We start from the raw sequence: 24,235 nt of genomic DNA, 5'->3' as shown, positions 1-24,235 counted from the left end.
GCAAGGTTTGAACCATTACCATGATCTTCTTGAGTTTACCAATCATCTTGACTGACCGATCAATGGATTTTGTCAGTCTTGTCTCGTCATCTTTTAGTTCTACAAATCAGGAAAAGGTTTTTTTAGACTACAGGACTAGATGTTCCATCAACAAGTGATCAACCGTATAAGGATGTTATTATTCATTATTAATGTTCCAGTAGTGTCCAGATGTCATAATCCAGCTGGTGCACAAAGCCCTCAGAGCTTCACTGTACTTTACAGTTCATCTGAACTATGGTAGACAGCTCTGGTACAGTCAGACCTCTTATTTATTATTTATATATCTAATTTAAAATTATTTTTTCCAAATGTACAAAAATATATCAAAATACCAGATTCACCATAATACATGAAGTAAGTAAAGAGGATTAGGATAAAGATCGGGGAGAGGAAGCGAAATATCTATCTTCAGGGTCTATATTAATCTTAGTCTATATTAACCTCTACAATTCCCCTTCTGTGGAACGCCAGTTGCTCATTAGTTTCAAGGTCACCCATATCACCAAGTCTCTTTCTAAGACAGAAGCAGAAAGCTTCAAAGTGCCTCGGAGTTATTTAATACCTACCTGAGACTATTTTTTTCAAGTCTTCATATTTTTCATGCTTCTCTTCCAACTCTTTCCGTCTTTCTTCTATGAGAGGGATGCTCAGAATTAGTTGTTGTTCTTTTTGATATATATCTTCAGTTTTAGCTTGGACATCATCCTTTAGTGAAAATAAACGTTAATTAATGATCTATTAAAGTGGGCATAATCGTTGTAACAAAGGAAGACAAAATGAATAGATTAATTGGAAACTGCAGAGCTGAGAGACACAGATTTGAAAATGAAGAGTGGCAATTTGAATATCCAGAATGAGGAGACAGCCTAAGTAATTCTTTTGACATTACACATTGTGAATCTCCAGCCATATTACAAAGTTATTTAAATAGAAGCAGTGAATTCAGGTGCGTGTACTGCAGGGCCGGCTCCAGGCACCAGCGAAGGAAGCAGGTGCTTGGGGCGGCCAATGGAAAGGGGCGGCACATCTGGGTAACTTGTGTCTCTTCCTGGAGCTTCTACTCTTTCATACTCTTCTCCAGTTGTGCACACCCTAGTCATTTCAGTCATTCTGCAGTCTCTGTTCACTTATTTATCTTATTATAGTCTTCTTTGTCCGTAAAGGAACGTGAATACCCATGGATCTAACCTGCTGTCTCTCCTATTGCGGTGCTTTATGCACCCAGAGTATATTCCTGTGTCCATACAAGTATTGCTAGTACACCAGGGTCGGCTCCAGCTTTTTTGCCGCCCCAAGCGGTGAAGCAGGGAAAAAGAAAAAAAAAAAAGCCGCTATCAGCGGCACTTCGGCAGCAGCTCTACCGGGCTGCTTCATTCTTCGGCGGCAATTCGGCGGCGGGTCCTTCGCTCTGAGAGGGACTGAGGAATCCGCCGAATTGTAACACCAAAATGATAAAAAGTGAAGACACAGGAAGAAATGGAGACAGTTAAAGAAGAGAAAAACCAGAGAGAACCACTGAAGGAGAAATAATAGTTACATTCATTGTGTGATGTTAGAGCAACCCTATTAAAGACATTAGGTTAGGAGTTAAAGAGCATTTATCATACGTTATGTATGTTTTTGAACAGCACAGCTGCCAGGAAATGCACATAAGGAGAGATCCAGTATGTAATTATTTTAGATCCATACACACATTGAAAGAGAGAGAGAGAAGAAGAGGCTTGGGATATTTCATACATTAAGGATGTCTGATTTATCCTATTCTGAACCATTAGACTGATGGCTGAGAATCATACAACCAGGAAAGGTTACCTAGAGACAGAGGAAATGCCATATACACCCGATGGGAGAAGTGCCTGATGTTTCTGGAAGCTCCAGTCCGTTCTCATTCAGAGTCTCACATTGTCCTCCTTTCTCTTTGAAGGAGGGCTGCTGGATGCTATAATAGAGCACTCAGAGGATTAGCGCACATAGGACCAAACTGCCCTGCATTACGCCTCACACAACATCAGTGATTTCAATGGATTTACAGCTCTGTAACTCAGAACAGAGTTTGGCCCATCATGTCAGCAGCAAGACTAAATATTTTCAGAAAGCCTGTGCTGTTTATCTAAATATTGTGGGACAAATTTCACACTGATCGACTCCAAGCAGCTGCTTCAAAGTTAAGGTCCGATATATTTGTTTTTAAATTTTTTTATTTCACTTTTTATGGGTACTTTTTCTGCATGGAATTCAATTTGATAGATATGAGTACATACATATGGAAAAGGACACACATGTGGAGGGCATGCCACAATTTAGTAGCAGTATGAGTTGTTCAATCAACTTCCTGTACTAGATGATACCTCAGCCACAAAACTCGGACTGATGCCTTTGTTGTTGGTTTGTCTGGAAGACTAGTGAGAAGGAAACAGTTTTATTTTATTTCTCACTTAGATCTCCTCTAGCAGTTCAGAGAACGGGTGGGATTAAGGCAGTTTAAACCAAACAATGATCAGACTTCTTTGCCTTTGGCATCTAGCAATCAAGTAACTGTGGGAAAGCTCCCTGCATGGAATCCACCACTTCATTGCTCTTATTTTCAGTGCACACAAAGCCTTGTACCAGTTGCAAAGGAAGACTTTATCCACTGCTAGTAAGTGCTAAGGGCCCGATTCAAAGCCCAGAGACATCAGTGGGCTTTGGATCAGGTCATAACTGCTTAGCAAGAAAAAGAAAATCCAAAAAACCCCAAGCCAAACCTCCCCTGTTCTAGGAGAGTCAGTACAGCATTCAAAGAGTTAATATGGCACTGAATCACTTTTTCTTGAAACTATTAGTAATCATGGGACAAATTATTTGCTAGTGTCAATTGGTGTAGCACCATTGAAGTCAATATAGTGGTGCCAACTGACACCAGCAAAGAAGGTCTCTCCATTTAAACTACTCTTTTCAAGAATGTTTTTTAAAATGACATTTACCTCAAGCCATTGTATGTCTTCTATTAAGCTGTTTTCATACTTCTCGCATTCAGCTTCCCTTTTATTTACATCATCACTAAGGTGTTTGAACTGTTCTTCAGCCTGCAAAATTTCTTTTTGGAAATACTCATTCTGGTTGCAGAAAACAAAATTAACAGGGACAATCATTTCTGCAGTACACACAGGCTCACTTGCAATATTAAACAATAACTGGGCTGAGTACAATGGGTGCAGTTGTCATTTGAAACACAGTGCTGTGTGATCATAACTGCTTTACAATTTTATTAATCATCTGTTAAAGCCAGATTCTCAGATGGAGTAAACTGACACAGCTCCTTCGAAATCATAATTTACACCAACTGAGGATCTGGCCCTTAAAGTTTAACCACTTTGCCAAGAACAGCATGAAAGGTAGGGGCTTACAGCGAATAGGCTTTGTTGTAATGCCAACTGGTTAACATACCTCTGCAATTAGCTCAGCATGACGTTTTTTACCAGTCTCAAGTCTTACATTCATTTCATTCATGAATCTCTCCTCTGTTATCCACAAGACCTCCTTCTTCTTTGCTAGGTGAAGTTGTTTCCACTGAAGCAAAGCTCTAGTGGTAAGTACACAAACAGTATCACCCATTACATGACACTGCATTGTAATTGATTAGGAAATCAGAGCTGCATAGCATGTGTAAAGTAACAAAGCAGACTTGATTCTGAGAGGCACAAACAGAATAAATTCACAGGTTTCAAGGCCAGAAGGGACCACTGTGATCACCTAAGTCTAACCTCCTGCATAACACAGGCCGTAGAGTTTCCCAAAAATAATTCCTAGAGCAGATGTAGCCATGCAATGGGGTAATGATGTGGATAATAAAGAGGATGGAACAATATGGCCAGAGAGGTTCAGTTCTTACCTCTGTAAGGAAAACAGAGTCGCAAACAGTTGGGAGGCACTCATGGAGAAAAAGCCCTAAGAGAAGTATATAGAACAGGGATCGGCAACCTTTGGCATGCAGCCTGCCAGGGTAAGCCCCCCTGGCAGGCCGGGCCAGTTTGTTTACCTGCCGCGTCCAAAGGTTCGGCTGATCGCGGCTCCCACTGGCCGCGGTTCGGCACTCCAGGCCGAGGGGGGTGGTGGCAAGCGGTGGCAAGCACATCCCTCGGCCCGCGCCGCTTCCCGCAGCCCCCATTGGTCTGGAATGGCGAACTGCGGCCAGTGGGAGCCACGATCAGCCAAACCTGCGGACGCGGCAGGTAAACAAACCGGCCCGGCCCGCCAGGGTGCTTAGCCTGGTGAGCCGCATGCCAAAGGTTGCTGATCCCTGATATAGAACTTGCCTCTCTAAAAATAAGATATGTCCCGCTTGGTTTGGAAGAGTAGCACATCTTGAGCACAGCTGAGAGAAACTGGGATTTAGACCAGAATCTGAAGATGGTTCAGCTTGTGAGTATTCCCCCTCTCCCCAACCTCTTAGGTTCACTTGGAGTTCTGAGTTTGCTGAGTAAACGTCAAAGCAAACTGGAAAATTTTTATCATCCTCTCACACCTAACTCCAGTTACAATAATTAATTTGGATGTATCCAACTTGGGGCCTCTTCCATAACTACCTCCCCCCTGCCCATACACACTAAAAGAGAGATATGAAAGGGCCTCCTGGCATCTAAATCCAAGCATCACTGCCTAAACAGAGTATGCAGAGTGATGCAAAGTACATCTTGGCAGATCTCATCAATAGGGATGCATTTAGCATAACTCTTATTATAATGTGCTTTCAGTGGTCTTTGTAGAACATGCTTCCCTCCCCACCCCTCAAGGTTTACTAAACAAAACAAACTCAATGGGAGGCTCTATTTAAAGGCTGAAAAATATGCAGTCCCCAGGAAAGCAGCTGACATAATCCAAGATGCAAAATCATTTTAAAACAGACCATCCTCTTTCCTAGTCCACAGCTGGAGCCCTAAATGTCTACCAGACCGGTGGTATGATTTTCAAAGGTTTCAGAGTAGCAGCCGTGTTAGTCTGTATCCGCAAAAAGAAGAACAGGAGGACTTGTGGCACCTTAGAGACTAACAAATTTATTAGAGCATAAGCTTTCGTGGACTACAGCCCACTTCTGAAGTGGGCTGTAGTCCATGAAAGCTTATGCTCTAATAAATTTGTTAGTCTCTAAGGTGCCACAAGTCCTCATGATTTTCAAAGGTGCTGAGCATTCTAAGTACCCATTGACTTTAACAGGAGTTGCGGGCACTTGGCCCTTGAGAAAATTAGGCCCCACAGACTCAAGGTCTGATCCGGCTCCCAGTGAAATCAATGGCAAAACTCCCATTGACCTCAATTGTGCAAGATCAGCCCTAAACTGGAAAACAACAGCAATAGCTTACAAGCATACAGTGATTTTCCATCTGGAAGGGTCCCAAAGTGCTTTACAAAATTAAATTGGTACCCAAACCAGAACAATTCAATGCACTGCTGATACAGAGCCACCTACTTGGTAAAGTTTAGCAGCTGTTACCACACAACAACACTACAGGACAGGAAATGAGACAGCGGGGGAACTTAGAAGACAGAATACAATTACCCCAGATGTAATTTGGCCATGACATTGAGATGAATCACTCCTTGTCCAGCAAAAAGGACCACTGGAGCTTTGGGCGGTTAGGACCTTGGTTTTAGGTCTTATTTGAAAAATATAAACAAAGTCTTCATAAATCACATTAATATGTTGATCTGTTCCTTATGAGGAGGGTGACTTGTAATTTTACCTCATCTCACTTTCTCTCTTTAAACATTGCTCTAGATTCTCTAGTTCTCTTGCATAGGCATCCTTAGCGTTTCTGAAACAAGAATAAAGGTTCAGAATAATGCTAACTTTTACATACCATTTCATTTTATAAGTCATTTTTTGAATATACAATTTTTAAAGCTTTTTCCAAGGCAGCAAGCTAAGCACTCCTACCAGCTGGGGACTCACTTCTCAGAAATATACCTATTTTGGTGTGCAGTCATGGTTCTGTGCTTCATATGGTTTATGGTCTCTTAGGTAGGCGACATAATTGCAAAGTTAAACAGGCACTTGGTGGAGGCTATGGCAAAGCCAAGAGTCCTGACTTATGCCAGAATAAATAACACTGCGAGAGAAGGCAACCAGAGGTCCTATTAATCAAGCCCAAAACACCAGGGCAAAAGTTTCAGAACAGAGATGTTACATTAGTATGATTTAGGTGCAAACTAATACAGAAGAACCTGCACAGATGTGGAGCCTCAAGGCAGATGGATGCATACATTCATTGCACACATTATATATATCTGCTAATGTAGAAGTCCCAAGGGAAACATTAGCATGCAACAATTTTTTGTGGACTCAACACATTCTAGAGGATTTTAGTTTAATAAAATAAAAAGGCTGGTAGTTGGAGGCAGATGTAATCCTGCTCCCATATGTCTGACTGCGTTTTCAGGAGACGCTGTTACCAGTGACCCGCTCTCCTTTGAGATACAAGAGGGAGATGGAGAAGTGGCTACCCACAGCCCCATGAAGATATGCCCTCTGGCAGAAAAATGAAAAACAAGCTCTGAGAGTTGAAGTGCAAGGAGTTGCCACTCCCCCATGTGGTACTTGCCCATCTAAGACAGTTATTAGGGCACAGGATTCCATCATTTTGCACTGATTCAAGGATCAGGGCTAATATATTCTGATTGCTACATGCTATTGTCATAACTATAAAGGGAAGGGTGTAACAGCTCTCCTGTGTACAGTACTATAAAATCCCTCCTGGCCAGAGACTCCAAAATCCTTTTACCTGTAAAGGGTTAAGAAGCTCAGGTAACCTGGCTGACACCTGACCCAAAGGACCAATAAGGGGACAAGATACTTTCAAATCTTGGGGGGAAGGGGAAAAGGCTTTTGTTTGTGCTCTTTGTTTGGGAAGTTGTTCGCTCTTGGGACTGAGAGGGACCAGACATCAATCCAGGTTCTCCAAATCTTTCTGAACAAGTCTCTCATATTTCAAACTTGTAAGTAAACAGCCAGGCAAGGCGTGTTAGTTTATCTTTGTTTTCTCAACTTGTAAATGTACCTTTTACTAGAGTGTTTATCTCTGTTTGCTGTACTTTGAACCTAAGGCTAGAGGGGGGGGTCATCTGAGCTCTTTAAGTTTGATTACCCTGTAAAGTTATTTTCCCATCCTGATTTTACAGAGAGGATTTTTACCTTTTTCTTTAATTAAAAGCCTTATTTTTAAGAACTTGATTGATTTTTCCTTGTTTTTAGATCCAAGGGGGTTGGATCTTGATCCACCAGGAGTTGGTGGGAGGAAGGAGGGGGGATGGTTAATTTCTCCTTGTTTTAAGATCCAAGGGGTTTGGATCTGTATTCACCAGGGAATTGGTGAAGGTCTCTCAAGGCTACCCAGGGAAGGGAATTAGCTTTGGGATGGTGGCAGCGGACCAGATCTAAGCTGGTAGTTAAGCTTAGAAGTTTTCATGCAGGCCCCCACATTTGTACCCTAAAGTTCAAAGTGGGGAAGCAGCCTTGACAGCTATACAGGGCTATCATGCTAAAAATAGCAGTGTGGAGGTTGCAGCTTGGGCTGGAGCTCAGGGTCTCAAACCTATGGGTGCAGATGTACTTGAGAGCCCAAGCTGCAAGATTCACACCACTCTGAAAACTGCTGTTTTTAGCTCCCTGGATGAGTTGCTCAATGTACCAGCCAATAACGCTGGTCTACAATTTTTGAGAAGGCGTCTGCTTCAGAGATAAAATGTGCTATTTATTATGTATTTGGATGTGCTGAATTCAAGTACGACAATTAAAACAACTGATTGGCTACTGTTTCTAAGATATTTAAGTTTTTACATTTTATGTCTATGTATATTGTGTAGATAGTAGAGTTTTAATCATAAATTGTAAACCTAGGTCTTTTCATGTGTTTATGGTTGCTTTACATGATAATATTTCACCTGTCCTGTTTATGTAACACTTTAAAAATCAGCAACAGGGTTATATAAATAAAATTTATTATGAAACAAAAGGCAAAAAAAACTATTATGTACATAGTTTAGTCCTATTCAGTGTCTACTCGGCGCTTCTTGGCTTGTCTCTTGTATTCATTAAATGGAGCATCTCTTGTCACTGTCTAGCAATAGTCTGCAAGCATTGATGGGCTCCATTTGCCCTGATAGCGTTTCTCCATTGTTGCAATGTCCTGGTGAAATCGCTCGCCGTGCTCGTCGCTCACTGCTCCACAGTTCGGTGGAAAAAAATCTAGATGAGGGTGCAAAAAATGTATCTTTAGTGACATGTTGCAACCAAGGCTTTTGTATGCCTTGAGGAGGTTTTCCACCAACAACCTGTAGTTGTCTGCCTTGTTGTTTCCGAGAAAATTTATTGCCACTAACTGGAAGGCTTTCCATGCCGTCCTTTCATTGCCACGCAGTGCATGGTCAAATGCATCATCTCGAAGAAGTTCACGAATCTGAGGACCAACAAAGACACCTTCCTTTATCTTAGCTTCACTTAACCGTGGAAATTTTCCATGGAGGTACTTGAAAGCTGCTTGTGTTTTGTCAATGGCCTTGACAAAGTTCTTCATCAGACCCAGCTTGATGTGTAAGGGTGGTAACAAAATCTTCCTTGATTCAATAAGTGGTGGATGCTGAACACTTTTCCTCCCAGGCTCCAATGGCTGTCGGAGTGGCCAATCTTTCTTGATGTAGTGGGAATCTCTCGCACGACTATCCCATTCGCAGAGAAAACAGCAGTACTTTGTGTATCCAGTCTGCAGACCAAGCAAGAGAGCAACAACCTTCAAATCGCCACAAAGCTGCCACTGATGTTGGTCACAGTTTATGCACCTCAAAAGTTGTTTCATGTTGTCATAGGTTTCCTTCATATGGACTGCATGACCAACTGGAATTGATGCCAAACATTGCCATTATGCAGTAAAACAGTTTTAAGACTCGTCTTCGATGAATCAATGAACAGTCTCCACTCATCTGGCTCGTGAACGATGTTGAGGGCTGCCATCACACCATCGATGTTGTTGCAGGCTACAAGATCACCTTCCATGAAGAAGAATGGGACAAGATCCTTTTGACGGTCATGGAACATGGAAACCCTAACATCACCTGCCAGGAGATTCCACTGCTGTAGTCTGGAGCCCAACAGATCTGCCTTACTCTTGGGTAGTTCCAAATCCCTGACAAGGTCAATCAGTTCACCTTGTGTTATGAGGTGTGGTTCAGAGGAGGAGGATGGGAGAAAATGTGGGTCCTGTGACATTGATGGTTCAGGACCAGAAGTTTCATCCTCTTCCTCATCTGACTCAAGTGAGAATGATTCTGGTGCCTCAGGAACTGGCAGTCCTTCTCCGTGGGGTACTGGGCGTATAGCTGATGGAATGTTTGGATAATGCACAGTCCACTTTTTCTTCTTTGACACACCTTTCCCAACTGGAGGCACCATGCAGAAGTAACAATTGCTGGTATGATCTGTTGGCTCTCTCCAAATCATTGGCACTGCAAAAGGCATAGATTTCCTTTTCCTGTTCAACCACTGGTGAAGATTTGTTGCACAAGTGTTGCAGCATATGTGTGGGGCCCACCTCTTGTCCTGATCTCCAATTTTGCAGCCAAAATAAAGGTGATAGGCTTTCTTAACCATAGTGGTTATGCTGCGCTTTTGTGATGCAAAAGTCACTTCACCACAAACATAGCAGAAGTTATCTGCACTGTTCACACAAGTACAAGGCATCTCTGCTTACTTTGGCTAAACAGAAATGTGTCCCTTTGCAAAATCAAACACTGACAAATAAGAGAGCACGACACTGTCTGATTTCTAGAGCTGATACAGGGCAATTTGTTCAGCAGAGTGATGTAAGCTTTGTTATGATTGCATCATCCATGACTTCTAGGAATAACATGATGCAATTCATATCATGTATGACGCAATACCAGCTTCAGATTGCATCATTCATTGTTTTGCCTAAAATGCAAGTACTGTCCAAACCCAGTCATAGATTATTCATAGATCCAGTCAAAGATGTATTTTAGTTATTTCTGGTTTAAATTGAGATCCCTTCCCTTTATAACTCACTTATCCTCTGCCATTCCCAAGTCAAGAGTCGCATATACTGACCCAATAGCATATCTTGAAAACTAGAGCCAATCAACAATTTTAAGCATCATTTTCGTTCTCAGTGACCCAGAATTAGTAAAGTTTGACTACATTTATTTCAGAAGCATTTTGGCGGTAGAGCAGTGACAGGTCCCCAAAAGCTGTGCCAATAGCCACAGATCACAAGAATGCAGCAATGCTCTGTGAACACTCGCTTCAAGCACATCCTCTACACCAGGGAGCAAGATGCAGGCTATACCAAGTCTACACAACCCAGGGACTGCACCATATCAGAGGAAACCTCAGCTGCCCAATTAAGGCAGCTTTACAGCCCCTTTGCCCCACCAAAAAGGGGCTGTAGCCTGGACCAGGATCTGAGCCATTTACATTTGTTTAATTTTGAAGTTATGCATTCAATACTATTTCTATACTATTTATCTGAATCAATGTCTTGTTCTTAATCTTCTTGTTTGTGTTTACTTTGCCTGGCAATAATAAACTGCAGGCAGCATTATCGGTAACTAAAAAAGCAAGACTTCTTTGCGTGTAGTTTTATACCAACTTGCTGGTATGGTTTATAAACTCATTTGGCTTTCTCTTTAAAGTATCTTTGAATGTTTAAGTTTTAGTCTTTCCCAAACTCACATGGGCCCATGATTAAGCTGCAGCCAGGTCATTAATACAGTCAATACTGAAAAGTGACATACTGAAAGATATCTTCGAGTCTCTCAACTTCATCCTCCAAGTTTTGCTCCTCCACCACACGCTTTGACAGAACTTCAAGTCTTTCATCCAGCCAACTGGATAATCGTTCAAGGCTACAAAGAGAGAAAAATCAGTTAGCTCCTCAGTCATAAAAAGAAGTGATTTTACTCTTCAAAAAGAAAAGCTTTAGAAATAAAACTGCATTCTCTAAAAATCAGGACATAAGAACGGCCATACTGGGGCACACCAATGATCCATCTAGCCCAGTATCTTGTCTTCCAACAATGGCTAATGCCAGGTGCTTCAGCGGGAATGAACGTGAACAGATAATCATAGAGTGATCCATCCCGTCGCCCATTCCCAACTTCTTGCAAAAAGAGCATAGGGACACTTCAGAGAATGGTTTTGCATCCCTACCCATCCTGGCTAATAGCCATTGATGGACCTATCCTCCAAGAACCTATCTAATTCTTTTTTGAACCCTGTTATAGTCTTGGCCTTCACAACATACTCTGGCAAAGAGTTCCACCAATTGACTGTGCATTGTGTGAAGAAATACTTCATTTTGTTTATTTTAAACCTGCTGGCTATCATTTAGTGACCCCTAGTTCTTGTGTTATGAGAAGGAATACATTTATTTACTTCCTTTTTACCTTCTCCACATCAGTCACGATGGGGTAACCAGATCTGCACGCATATTCCAGATGTGGGCATACCATGGATTTATATAGAGGCAACATGATATTTTTTATCATATTTATCCCTTTCCTAATGATTCCCAACATTTGGTTCGCTTTTTTGATTGCCGCTGCACATTGAGTGGCTGTTTTCAGAGAATTATCCACAATGACTCCAAGATCTCTTTTTTGAGTGATAACAGCTAATTTAGACCCCATCATTTTATATGTATAGTTGGGATTATGTTTTCCAAGGTGCATTACTTTGCATTTATCAACACTGAATTTCATCTGCCATTTTGTTGCCCAGTTTTGTGAGATCCCTTTGTAACTCTTCACAGTCGGCTTTGGACTTAACTATCTTGAATAGTTTTGTATCATCTGGAAATTTGCCACCTCACTGTTTACCCCTTTTTCCAGATCATTTATGAATATGTTGAACAACACTGGTCCCAGTACAGACCCCTGGGGGACACCACTATTTACCTCTCTCCATTCTGAAAACTGACCATTTATTCTTACCCTTTGTTTCCTATCTTTTAACTAGTTACTGATCCATGAGATGACCTTCCCTTTTATCCCAGTACTGCTTACTTTGCTGAGCCATTACAAACATTGAATCTATTTCCTCATGTAAGTATTCTCACACGTCTTATCAAACTGTCTGTACTGGGCTAATTTAATTATCACTTCAAAAGTTTGTTTTCCTCTTACTTAATTGGCCTCTTAGAGATGGTAGGACAACTCCCACCTTTTCATGCTCTCTGTATATGTGTATATATATCTCCTCAATATATGTTCCATTCTATGCATCCGAAGAAGTGGGCTGTAGCCCACGAAAGCTTATGCTCAAATAAATTTGTTAGTCTCTAAGGTGCCACAAGTACTCCTGTTCTTTTTACTTAGTTTAAGAGCCTTTGGTGAGGGACCTTGTCAAAGGCTTTCTGAAAATCTAAGTACACTGTATCCACTGGATCACCTTTGTCCACATGCTTGTTGACCCCCTCAAAGAATTTTAGTAGATTGGCGAGGCATGATTTCCCTGTACAAAAACCATACTGACTCTTCCCCAACAAATCATGTTCATCTATCTGTCTGATAATTCTGTTCTTTACTACAGTTTCAATCAATTTGCCTAGTACTGAAGTTAGGCTTACTGGCCTGTAATTGCTGGGATTGCCTCTGGAGCCCTTTTTAAAAATTGGTATCACATTAGTTATCCTCCAGTCATTTGGTACAGAAGCTGATTAAAATGATAGGTTACAGACTACAGTTAGTAGTTCTGCAATTTCCCATTTGAGTTCCTTTAGAACGCTTGGGTGAACACCATCTGGTCTTGGTGATTTATTACTGTTTAATTTATCAATCTGTTTCAAAACCTCCTCTAATGATGCCTCAATCTGGGACAGGTCCTCAGATTTGTTACCTAAGAAGAATGGCTCAGGTGTGGGAATCTCTCTCACATCCCCAGCCGTGAAGACCGATGCAAAGAATTCATTTAGTTTCTCCACAATGGCCTCATCTTCCTTGAGTGCTCCTTTAGCAGCTCGATCATCCAGTGACCCCACTGTTTGTTTAGCAGGCTTCCTGCTTTGGACTTTTTTTTTTTTGCTGTTACTTTTTGAGTCTTTGGCTAGCTGCTCTTCAAATTCTTTTTTATCCTTCCTAATTATATTTTTACACTTCACTTGCCAGAGTTTATGCTCCTTTCTATTTTCCTCAATAGAATTTAACTTCCCCTTTTTACAGGATGCCTTTTTGCCTCTAACTGCTTCTTTTACTTGGTTGCTTAGCCACAGTGGCACTTTTCTGGTCCCCTTACTATGTTTTTTAATTAGGGGTTTTCATTTAAAATGAGCCTCTATTACGATGTCTTTAAAAAGCTTCCATGCAGCTTGCCGGGATTTCACTTTTGGTGCTGTACCTTTTAATTTCTGTTAACCAACTTTTTCATTTTTGTGTAGCTCCCCTTTCTGAAATTAAATATTACTGTGGTGGGCTGCTTTGGTGACCCCCTACCCATAGGGATGTTAAATTTTCTTACGTTATGGTCACTATTACCAAGCGGTTGAGCTATATTCATCTCTTGGACCAGATCCTGTGCTCCTCGTAGGACTAAATCAAGAATTGCCTCTCCTCTTGTGGGTTCCAGGAATAAGCTGCTCCAAGAAGCAGTCATGTAAGGTGTCAAGAAATTTGATCTCTGCATCCAGTCCTGAGGTGACTGTGACCCTCTGTACTCCAAAGCAACACTCTGGCACCTCCATATTTACCATAGTTTTAGGATTATGATATGCTTTGTACAAAGTATGCCTTGTGAGGTATCATTTTAAAAGTCTTGATCTGTTGAACATTAATACCCTGTTGGATTGTATGTGCTATCATTGTATGGGAAATTATGGAGTTTTGCTATGTGTGTGTTACTGAAATATGTTGCAAGGTTGGGAACATCCACAACCCGCCTTTCAGGTACAACAATGGAGCAACCAGACACTGATAATGACCCATTAAGAGGTATACAGACTCACAAGGACTACTTCAGGAACTGTATACAATGAAGGCCTCTCAGAGAGAGCACGTAGACAATGGAGACTGCTTGATTCACCTCATAGCAAAAGATCCTTCCAGTAAGCTGGAAGAACTATAAAGGAGGGGAAGTGACATCATCATTGGTCCTCACTCCCCCCCACAACTCAACACTTGGAAACATATCTGGAGAACAAAGACTGAACTGGGGAGGTGGTCCCAGGCTGGAAAGGAGAATCCCAGCTCTTGTATTAAGGAACTATACCAGGGGTCGGCAACCTGCGGCACACAAGCCAATTTTTACTGGCACGCTGCTGCCAGCTGGGGTCCCAGCTGCTGGCCCCGCTCAGCCCCCTGCCTGCCTGGGTGAACGGAATCCTAGGCTGGCAGCGGGGCCGACGGCCAGGACCCTGGCTGGCAGGAGCCGGCAGCCGGAACTCCAGACTGTCAGCGGGCTGAGCTGCTCAGCCCGCCGCCGGTCTGGGGTGCCATCCGTCGGCCCCGCTCAGCCAACTGCCAGTGTAGGGTTCTGGCCGTTGGCCCCTTGCCAGCCGGGATCCTGTCCGCCGGCCCCGCTCAGCCCGCTGATGGCCTGGATGGACGGAACCCCGGACCGGCAGCAGGCTGAGCGGGGCCAGTGGCCGGGATCCCGGCTGGCAGGGGCCGGCGGACAGAACCCCACACCAGCAGCACAGGTGGCAGACGGAACCCCAGACGGGCAGTGCGCTGAGCTGCTCAGCCCGATGACGGTCTGGGGTTCCGTCCGCCAGCCCTGCCAGCCGGGGTCCCTGCCGCCGGCCCCGCTCAGCCCGCTGCCAGTCTGGGGTTCTGTCGGGGGCCCCTGTTAATGTAAAATGTATTACTGGCACACGAAACCTTAAATTACTGAAGACTTGGCACGCCACTTCTCAAAGGTTGCCGACCCCTGGACTATACCATCAGGGTGAGACATGGCTTGATTGATATCCTGTCTAATTTACAGAACTCAGATTGTGATTTTATTTTTATTTCTTAGGTAACCAATTTTGATCTGTGGGTTTATTACTTATAATCACTTAAAATCTGTCTTTCTGTAGTTAATAAATCTGTTCTATATTTTACCTAAAACACTGGGTTTTGCTTGAAGTGCTTGGGGAATCTGCTCAGCGTACAAAAGCTGGCACATGTCCACTTTCCTTTGTAGAAGTGGCAACTGGGTAATAAACTTACACTGGTCAGGCTGGGGAGCTATGGGGAATTGGCTGGAGCTTCTCTATTGCTGGTTCATGAGTGGCTAGGAAAAGCATTCACGTAACTCAGCTGTGTGTGTCCCTGCCTGTGGGTGTCTGTGTAAGTGCAGGACCTGGAGAGGTTTGCAGATTGTCACAGCATCACAGTGTGAGAGGGAACCCAGATTGTTATGACAGAGGGCTCAGTGATACCCCAGTTCCAGGTTGTGACTCAGGGAACCCATCACAGTGATATGTACCCAGTCAATATGGGGATAGGTGAAATTCCCCATTATTATTGAGTTTATTTTTATAGCTTCTCTAATCTCCCTGAGCATTTCACAGTCACTATCACCATCCTGGTCAGTAGTATATCTCTACTGCTATATTCTTATTATTCAAGCATGGAATTACTAGCCATAGAGATTCTATGGTTCAGTTAAGATTTTTTTTCTTCATTTGACTCTACGCTTTTGTTCACATATAGTGCAACTCCACCACCAGTACGACCTATTTTGTCCTTCTGATATACTTTGTACTCTAATACTACAGTGTCCCATTGACTATCCTCATTCCACAAAGTTTCTGTGATGCCTATTATATCAATATCCTCATTTAATACAAGGCACTCAAGTTCACCCATCTTAATATTTAGCCTTCTAGCATTTGTATATAAGCACTTAAAAATTGTCACTTTTTAGCTGTCTGCCATCATGTGATATAACTGAATGGGTTCTTTTTCATTTGGCTGTTTCTCATCAGATTCTATCCATATTTTATATATTCCATCCTCTCCTCCTTACTAAGATACAGAGAATCTCCGTTAGTAGATCGTCCCTTACGAGATATCTCAGTCCAAACCACATGCTCCTCCACACCTGTCAGCTTTCCCTTAGTTTAAAAACTGCTCTACAACCTTAGAATTAAGAAATTGACAGATTAAACCTACTCTGTTGCCGCCTCATCCCTTTTTGCATGTAAGTGTTCCTCTTCTGCCAGTAATATCCGATACTGGCTACTTATAAATTTATTTTCATGTTTAAGTTTTCTATTCAGGCCTTCAGCTGTACGTAATTCTTCCTTAGCCTAGAAATAAAGACCAAAGATAGTTACTAAATATTCATTCTAATTCCCAGTCTATTTTACATATATCTAATAGTCATAGTAATAATACTTTGTACTGCCACACCACCTTCCATCAGAAAATCTGAAAGACTTTTAAATTAATTAAACTTCACAGCACCTGTGTGACCCTAAGAACCCCTCAGTACCAACTTGCAAAGCCTATAACATACTGATCTTCATAATTGTTACAAGATATATGTACAGATACTATTTAAGGAGCTGTGACTATGTCCCAAAATTGGTGTCCAAGGTAGAGCTGACAAACAGGTTTGGGGTCAGATAAAGGACGTTGATGCACCTGTCTCTCTGTTGGCTATGTAGATTAAGCATGATAAGCCAACACAATGGGAGCCAAATCTGCCTGCAGACTAAGCAGGAGTATGTGAAGACACCTTGGAGCCAGCATCCCAGGAAAAGAACCACAGGGGTCATCCTGACTCTGGGGACAAAAACAGTGGTCTTTGGCATATAAGAGGAAGGCAAGAGGACATCTTTTTTATCTTTCACTGAGGAAGCAAAAGAACCGCCCTTTTTGCATTCATGGAAGTTGAATCCTAGCCATATTGGTTAGTGATGCTGGAAGAAAGCTTTGTGTAACATAAAACTGCTTTCAGACAGATGTTTAGCCTGTTAAAGTTAAGTTCAGACAATGAGAAGTGTGTTATACTTGGTTTTTTATATCAGGGGGTAGCCGTGTTTGTCACTTTTTACAGATCCAGACTAAGAGTCCCGTGGCTATAGACTAACAGATGAGCATAAGCTTTCGTGGGTGAATACCCACTTCGTCAGATGCATGACACCTGATGAAGTGGGTATTCACCCATGAAAGCTTATGCTCCAATACGTCTGTTAGTCTATGAGGTGCCACAGGACTCTTTGTTGGTTTTTTATGTAACATTTCCATCATCCTGACTCAGTATCTCTTAAATCTTAATATCTGATAATACACTTATGACTGTTTCCTTCCCAATACAGCTCACACAGGAATGTTATAAAGGACCTCATCCTGATTTGTATCAGTCAAGCTGTGTGTATACTGTTCCCTTGGGGACAGCTTACCTGGTCATTTCTTTGAGTGTCCCATGACAGAAGCCAGTTACTACTGGGGGACACTTCAGAGGATCTCAGGGACTGGGTTGTACCTAGTATTAATCTGCAAGGCAAAGTTAGGGCTGACATAAGCCCAGAGAAGAATGTGTGAGTGGCTGACAGTCTGGCAGTGTCAGGGAGCTGACACCCAGTTATTACCATTTAGACTCCCTTTCACTGGAAGCAGTGGGTAACAAGGTGACTCACAGTCTTGGGCACCCCAAGAAAATATCACATCCTGGAAGATACAGTAGATGAGAGTTATTGCTTCACCCAATCTTCAGCTCCATTGTAGCACAGCTTCTTTGGAACAGACCCTAGGAAATATTCACCCATCCACTCTGACTACTTTGTGCTGCTCCACCTCCAGACAAAAGCCATAAACCCAATTTAACTGGCTGGTTAAGTCAAGTTTATGCCTGCTTTGAATCATGGGAGTGATTAAAAAGAAAACTGCCAGAGCTGTACCAGTGAATTTGGATCCTCAATTTTACCTGATGATAGCTACTAGAGAAATAAGTTAATTTGCTTAAGAGTGAGCCGCATGTATTGAAAACTAGAGGATGAAAGAGCTGTAAAATCCAAAAGGTGAAAACATGCTAAATTTATAGAACATGGTCAATTATACTATTTCACCTTTTGTCATTGATTCTTGTGCACTGAGACCCATTTATTTAGAGTTTATTACTTCACTCCTATGTAAACAACTCAAACCCAATGCTATAGCAGGGCACATTAAAAATAATACCTGCTGTAAAAATTGTCTGATTCCAAGGATGTTTTTTGAGCCCTAAAACAAACATGTATCAAAATAAAACAAATGCTATTTAAACTCTGAACATGCAAATGATTGTGCCTTGTCAGACCCCAATTTTGCAAATAATTGCAGTCAATGAGGTTCTGTGCAGGTGTGATGGCTCACCCACTTGCAGCCTCTGGGCCCAAGTGATTACTTGATAACAAATTAGTCCAATTTTAGAATATTAACCTAGAGTACACCCACAAATATAACACAATAAAAATGTGACAAAAAGTAGCTCTGATCAAGAAATACACTTTCTGCATACAAACTACAACATAAAATAATAATCAAAGGGGTAGCCATGTTAGTCTGGATCTGTAAAAGCAGCAAAGAGTCCTGTGGCCTTATAGACTAACAGACGTATTGGAGCACGAGCTTTCGTGGGTGAATACCCACTTCATGCATCCGAAGAAGTGGGTATTCACCCACGAAAGCTCATGCTCCAATACGTCTGTTAGTCTATAAGGTGCCACAGGACTCTTTGCTGCTTTAACATAAAATAATGCTGCTTATATAAATTATACCTATTAACAGATCACATCACAGGTATTTTATAGTTACTTATGGCTGAACTGCCTGGCAGTTGATAGCCTGCTGGGCGGCTGCTGCACAGGGAACTTAGGGGACTGGGGAACTGATAGGGGAGCTGCCGGCCCACCTTGGTTCCAAGCCCCCATCAGCTAGCTCCAAAGCGCTGCTCTTTCTGCAAGCAGTGGACAAAGCAGGCGGCCGCCAAACAACGTTATAAGGGAGCATTGCGCAACTTTAAACGAGCATGTTTTCTAATTGATCAGCAAAGTAACAACGAAACGACGTTAACCGGGACAACTTTAAGTGAGGAGTTACTGTATATTCATATATTTTAAAAACCAACGAAGTAGTAAAAATAAAAATCTGCTTCTTACCTTTGCTATATCAATATTTAGATTCTCTCTTTCTTGGGCAATTTTTGATTGCAAAAGCAGTAGATCAGAATCGAGGCTATGTCTATGAAACAAAGCCAATGCAGACATATTAAGGAGTGAACATGAACAAAGAACTATGACCAATGGCCTGTTAAATGTTACTTGTTCTTATTCTCATACCTTTAGTGTAAACACAACATACAATATTTTAGAATGCACCTTGAATGTTTATCAAATACAGAGATTTTTTTACTCAGCAGTAGGCGCTTCCCATATACACACCTGACTAATATACAACTTGTGACGCAGATAAAGCCAGCCAGTGACAGTGGGTATGTCTACACTACAACCGGAGATTTGATAGCAGCGTGTGTAGACATACCTGCACTAGCTGTGATCTAGCTGGCTTGCTAAAAATAGCAGTGAAGATGTGGTAGCACAGACTTCAGTGTGAGCTATACTAGACTGCCGTGAGACCCTGGGTATCTACTCATCTTGCACTGAAGCCCATGCAGCTGCATCTTCACTGCTAATTTTAACCAATTTAGTGCTAAGAAGGCCTACCCAAGCTGCAATTAGCCACAACATTAGCACTAGGAGGCCTACCCAAGCTGCAATCACACCTTTGACTGCAGCGTAGACATATCCAGCGATACCAGCCTCGTGGATGGAATACAAATTGAAAACAAATTCATAAATCTTGCTTCTGATGGACATTGTGTGCTTGCGTGTCTTAGAGATGGCAGGGGAAGCATGACAGCTGTTCACTTTCCTTGCTCCTCATGCAGGATTGCCCATGGTCAAGCAAGGAGCCACCTGGCCCATCCTTCTAGCTAGAGGAAAAATGTGAGAAGGAAGAAATCTGACAAAGGAGGGAAGAATTTAAGAAAGGAAGAGTAGAAAAACTGGTGGCGTCATAACAAAGAAATGTGGAAACTTGGGAACCCCACGTAGCTTGTACTTTGGGATTTGTGACAAACACAGGGAAAGAAGGAACATATTGCCGTAGGTCTTCAGTTTAACTTAAATGACTAAGGCCCTGGCCCATTATATAATATGGGGTGGAGCTAGAGATAATGGCAAGAAAATGTAGAGCAAAAAAGGCACCTCACACACTACGGGGACTATAAAAAATAAGTGTCATACAAAGGGAATGCTTTTGTCATACCAACCAATGAAATTCACTGCAGCATGTCACAAAGGCCCTGAGCCCGTGAACATGTATGTATGTGCTTCAATTTATTACCATGAATAGTCCCACTGAAGTCAACACTCATGGTAGTAAAATGAAGCATGTACATAAATGCTGACAGATCAGGGCCACGTTCCGGTACTGAACTGCAGCTGGATTTTGAAAAGAACTGAACAGTTTTATTACTAATAATGACACGCGTAGTTATGCCAGCTAGGAAAAGGGTAGTCAAACTTCAGGGTTCAAGGCAATAAGATCATTTATACAGGGCTCCCAGAATTAATATTTTCTCTATGGTTAGGTGCTCTTGCCTTCCTCCAAAACATCAGGTATTGGCCATTGGTGGAGGCAAGATCTTGGATTTCAACTGGAAGTCTGATTTGCAAAGAAAATTCCCATGTTGTATTTTTCCATCAGCTGAAAAAAACACTTAATTTCAAAATTGTTAAAAAGCTCAGAGAAATTACTGAGCATGTGGACATTTCACTGTAGCCCTTCAATCGGGGTAATCTAGGAGCCAAATGATGAGCTCGGTAGTGCCATTTAAAATAATCCATGACTCAGCTTCCTCCCTGCCCCTTTGGGGCGTCTTTCACCTTTGGGAGCACCTGGCAGGAGTAGTCCCTGCCCTACAGAGCACAGGGATTGTAGCTGTTCAGGAGGGCAACATAGTGCATTGGTGTTGACCCTCCCCGGCCCACACACACAGAGCAGCTGGGCACAATTCTGGCCCTATGTACACTGTATGTGAATATTTATTCCATGGCAACTACCTCAAATTCATCAATATATCATTTGAGTTATTTTTTGTGTGTGTGTGCCCACTGAAGTCAATGGAAAGAATCCCACTGACTTCAATGAGCACTGTATTGGCCCCTAAAATATTGCTATTTTAAGTCAGCCACTCTGTGTCTTTATAAACAATCACACAAACAGAAAGATTGACAGGTGACCTGCAATATTTTAGAAAGAGGGGTAGTTTGATTCCCAGGAATAGCACTGGATTGTGCAACCAGTGCACGGATTAGATGCCAAAGCTACATTTATAAATACAATAACTGACTTGAAGTTATTTACCATTCTATATATTTAATTATTCAAATAATTTATTAAATCTGGCTGGTTACAAACAAATACTGTTGTTAACTCCTTAAAGATTACAGAAATTTTAAATGCTGATACAAGTTTAGCATAGTGTAAACAAAGAATCAAATCACATACTTCCTTTCGCAGAGTTCCAGCTTTTCCATCATTTTAAGTTTTAATTCCATTATTAGTTGTTCGTTTGTTTCTTTCAGTCGTGCTATCTGAACTTTCTCATTAAAAATAATCTATTAAAAATTAAATTAGTTAGTACTGATGCACAATATTTCCATAAATAGTACTCACATAATTAATTTACTGCTACTTCTTTTCTTTTTTAAAGATCATGTAATTTTGCATTACTTTTGTGTAACTTTTTAATATTTATTCTGAAATGTCACAAGCAAAACCATTAGCCAATATCCAAAAAAAAAAAAAAAAGATATTTAAGGTACTAGTCAAGCCAGTGCTTTGCTATAATTACTCTATTTTATCACTATCAGTGTTAATAAATTGAGTCACAGTGATAACCAAAAGAGATTTAAAGATCTTTGAGCTACAAACTCTATCCTCTAACTTGTCTTCACTGCAGAGTTAATTTGAATTATAATTTTAGGTTAGCCCCTAACTCAGTGGTCCCCAACCTTTTTGTGGCCAATAGCACATTCATATTTTCAGAAGAGTGTGGCGGGCGCCAACAACTATTCAAGGCTTTTTTTTTTTTTTTTGGCGACAGTTCTGGGCAGCGCAGAGAGAAGCCGGAGAGAAGCCGCGAGGACAGAGAACACCGCGCCCTGCAGCCCCGGAGTTCTCTGTCCCTGGCAGGCGCGGGGCCCCGGCTTCTCTCCCTTGCTGGGCACTAGGCGGGCCCCGCACCTGCCAGGGACCGAGAACACCGGCACCCGCAGTCTGCAGCCCCGGAGTTCTCTGTCCCCGGCAGGTGCCGGGCCGCAGCTTCTCTCCCCTGTTGGGCACTAGGCGGGCCCCGCGCCTGCCGGGGACAGAGAACACCACGCCCACAGCCTGAGTTCTCTGTCCCAGTCAGGCGCGGGGCCACGGCTTCTCTCCCCTGCTGGGCACTAGGGGGGCTCCGCGCCTGCCGGGGACAGAGAACACTGCGCCCGCAGCCTGAGTTCTCTGTCCCCATCAGGTATGGGGCCGCGGCTTCTCTCCCCTGCTGGGCACTACGCGGGTGCACATAAATGCCCCGGTAGGCGTCATGGCCCCTGCGGGCACCGCGTTGGGGACCACTGCCCTCACTCAACTCCTGTCCACATATAAAAACCTTAACAAGTGCAATAGTGCTTTTAATTCAAGTTGACTGCCCCATCAGGAGATATGGACCGACCCATCAGGAGCTAATCCAATCACCCTGTGCTGCTCATGTGTTATTTCACCACGGCGACCCTACGAGGGCTGTAGCAGCATAGTTGTGGCACCATAGCTGGGCCAGCACAACTCCATAGTGTACTCGCAGACTACAGCAACGGAAGGAGTTTTTCCGTCATTGTAGAAACATCACCTCCCCAGGCGACGGTAACTAAGGCCATGTCTGCACTACAAAATTATGCCGACCTAATTTACGTCGGCATACAGCCACTGCAGTTATTAAATCTCTTGTGTGCACGCACACTTGGCTCCATGGGTCGACAGTGCACAGTCCTCACCAGAAGCACTTACATCGATTGCACTATCAGTGTGGGGCATCATGGGACGGTTCCTCAAAGCAAGTGACAGTCGACGTAAGCAACCCAGTGTCTACACGGACACTGTGCTGGTCTAACTACATTGACTGCGACTCTATACTGCTGGGGGGGGGGGCGGGTGTTACTAAATCAGCATACAGAGGCACTAACGTCAGCGGGAGCCAAATTGAAGTGAAGAGACTTTCACAGCTAGGTTGACGCAAAGCAGTTTATGTTGACTAACTGCATAGCACAGACCAGGCCTGAGTTGCTGGAAACATTCCTAGCTGCATCTCCATTGTGAGATAGGTTGGCACAGCTACCGCTGTGGATTTTTCACATCCTTGAGCACTGTACCTACGTTGACCTAAATTTTAAGTATAGACAGGCCTAACTCAAGAGGAATTAACTAAAATGTAGATAACTCAAGTTGCTTCTGCAGTGAAGACACAGGGTAAGAGGACAGATGAAGATACTGATCTCTCCCTACATTTTTAAGAGAAGTTATTCCTCTGAAAAAACAAGGGAAAACTGTTTTTGGATTATATGGGGTAAAAATGGTAACCAGTATTGCGTGGAAGGCAAAAAAATCCCAATTACCCTTTTCATCCTATTAGTTCTGACTTCCCAGATCTTGAGATGCCCTATATTGTATTTATTCATGCATCAATGGGAGCGGTGTTATTTTGTGCAATGGGGCTTCCATCACTTCCTTTGGTTGATTATTCCATATTCTAATACATCTCATTGCCAAGATATCTTTCCTGATACGCAGATTAAGTGTCCTCCTTTCTATAATTCCCATTGTTCCTAGTTACGCCACCTTGGACCACACTCAAAAACCCCTTTTTCTGTTTGGTATTTTTAGCCATCAAGTATTTGCAATTTGTCATTTCTCCCCGTTAACCTTGATTCTGCAAGTGGCTCTGCTTGGGCAATCATCTGGAGCCAGTTACAGGAATGGGGCCGTTGTCATCATCTAGCTGAGCTGTTGCATGTATATAACGTGCATGTCTGCATGGGAAAACTGACTGCCATAGCTATAGCAGAACAATTATTCTGCTATAGCAATGCTGGTATGACTTCCCCACGCGGACACTCTATTCCAGAACAAAAGTGACTTT

General features: G+C 42.5%; 1 protein-coding gene across 4 annotated transcripts in view; it reads right to left on the bottom strand.

Moving 5' to 3' along the window:
* The window catches only part of LOC101947178 (coiled-coil domain-containing protein 175), a 46,207-nt gene that overhangs the window by 8,486 nt on the left and 13,486 nt on the right, over nt 1–24,235 (bottom strand). For all 4 annotated transcript variants that reach the window (XM_008168245.4, XM_008168249.3, XM_042845178.2 and 1 more), the window contains 9 exons: nt 21,565–21,674; nt 19,152–19,233; nt 16,180–16,316; nt 10,822–10,932; nt 5,763–5,834; nt 3,469–3,604; nt 3,006–3,137; nt 609–747; nt 20–99 (listed from right to left, as the gene is read on the bottom strand). In XM_008168245.4, coding sequence (XP_008166467.2) covers nt 20–99; nt 609–747; nt 3,006–3,137; nt 3,469–3,604; nt 5,763–5,834; nt 10,822–10,932; nt 16,180–16,316; nt 19,152–19,233; nt 21,565–21,674 — 999 coding nt within the window. The remainder of the gene's footprint in view (nt 1–19; nt 100–608; nt 748–3,005; nt 3,138–3,468; nt 3,605–5,762; nt 5,835–10,821; nt 10,933–16,179; nt 16,317–19,151; nt 19,234–21,564; nt 21,675–24,235) is intronic.

Source organism: Chrysemys picta, chromosome 4 (assembly GCF_011386835.1).
Source record: "Chrysemys picta bellii isolate R12L10 chromosome 4, ASM1138683v2, whole genome shotgun sequence".
NCBI classification, from domain to species: Eukaryota; Metazoa; Chordata; order Testudines; family Emydidae; genus Chrysemys; species Chrysemys picta.
Note: the sequence above shows the minus strand (reverse complement) of the source record. Positions and strands in the feature narration are given on the sequence as shown.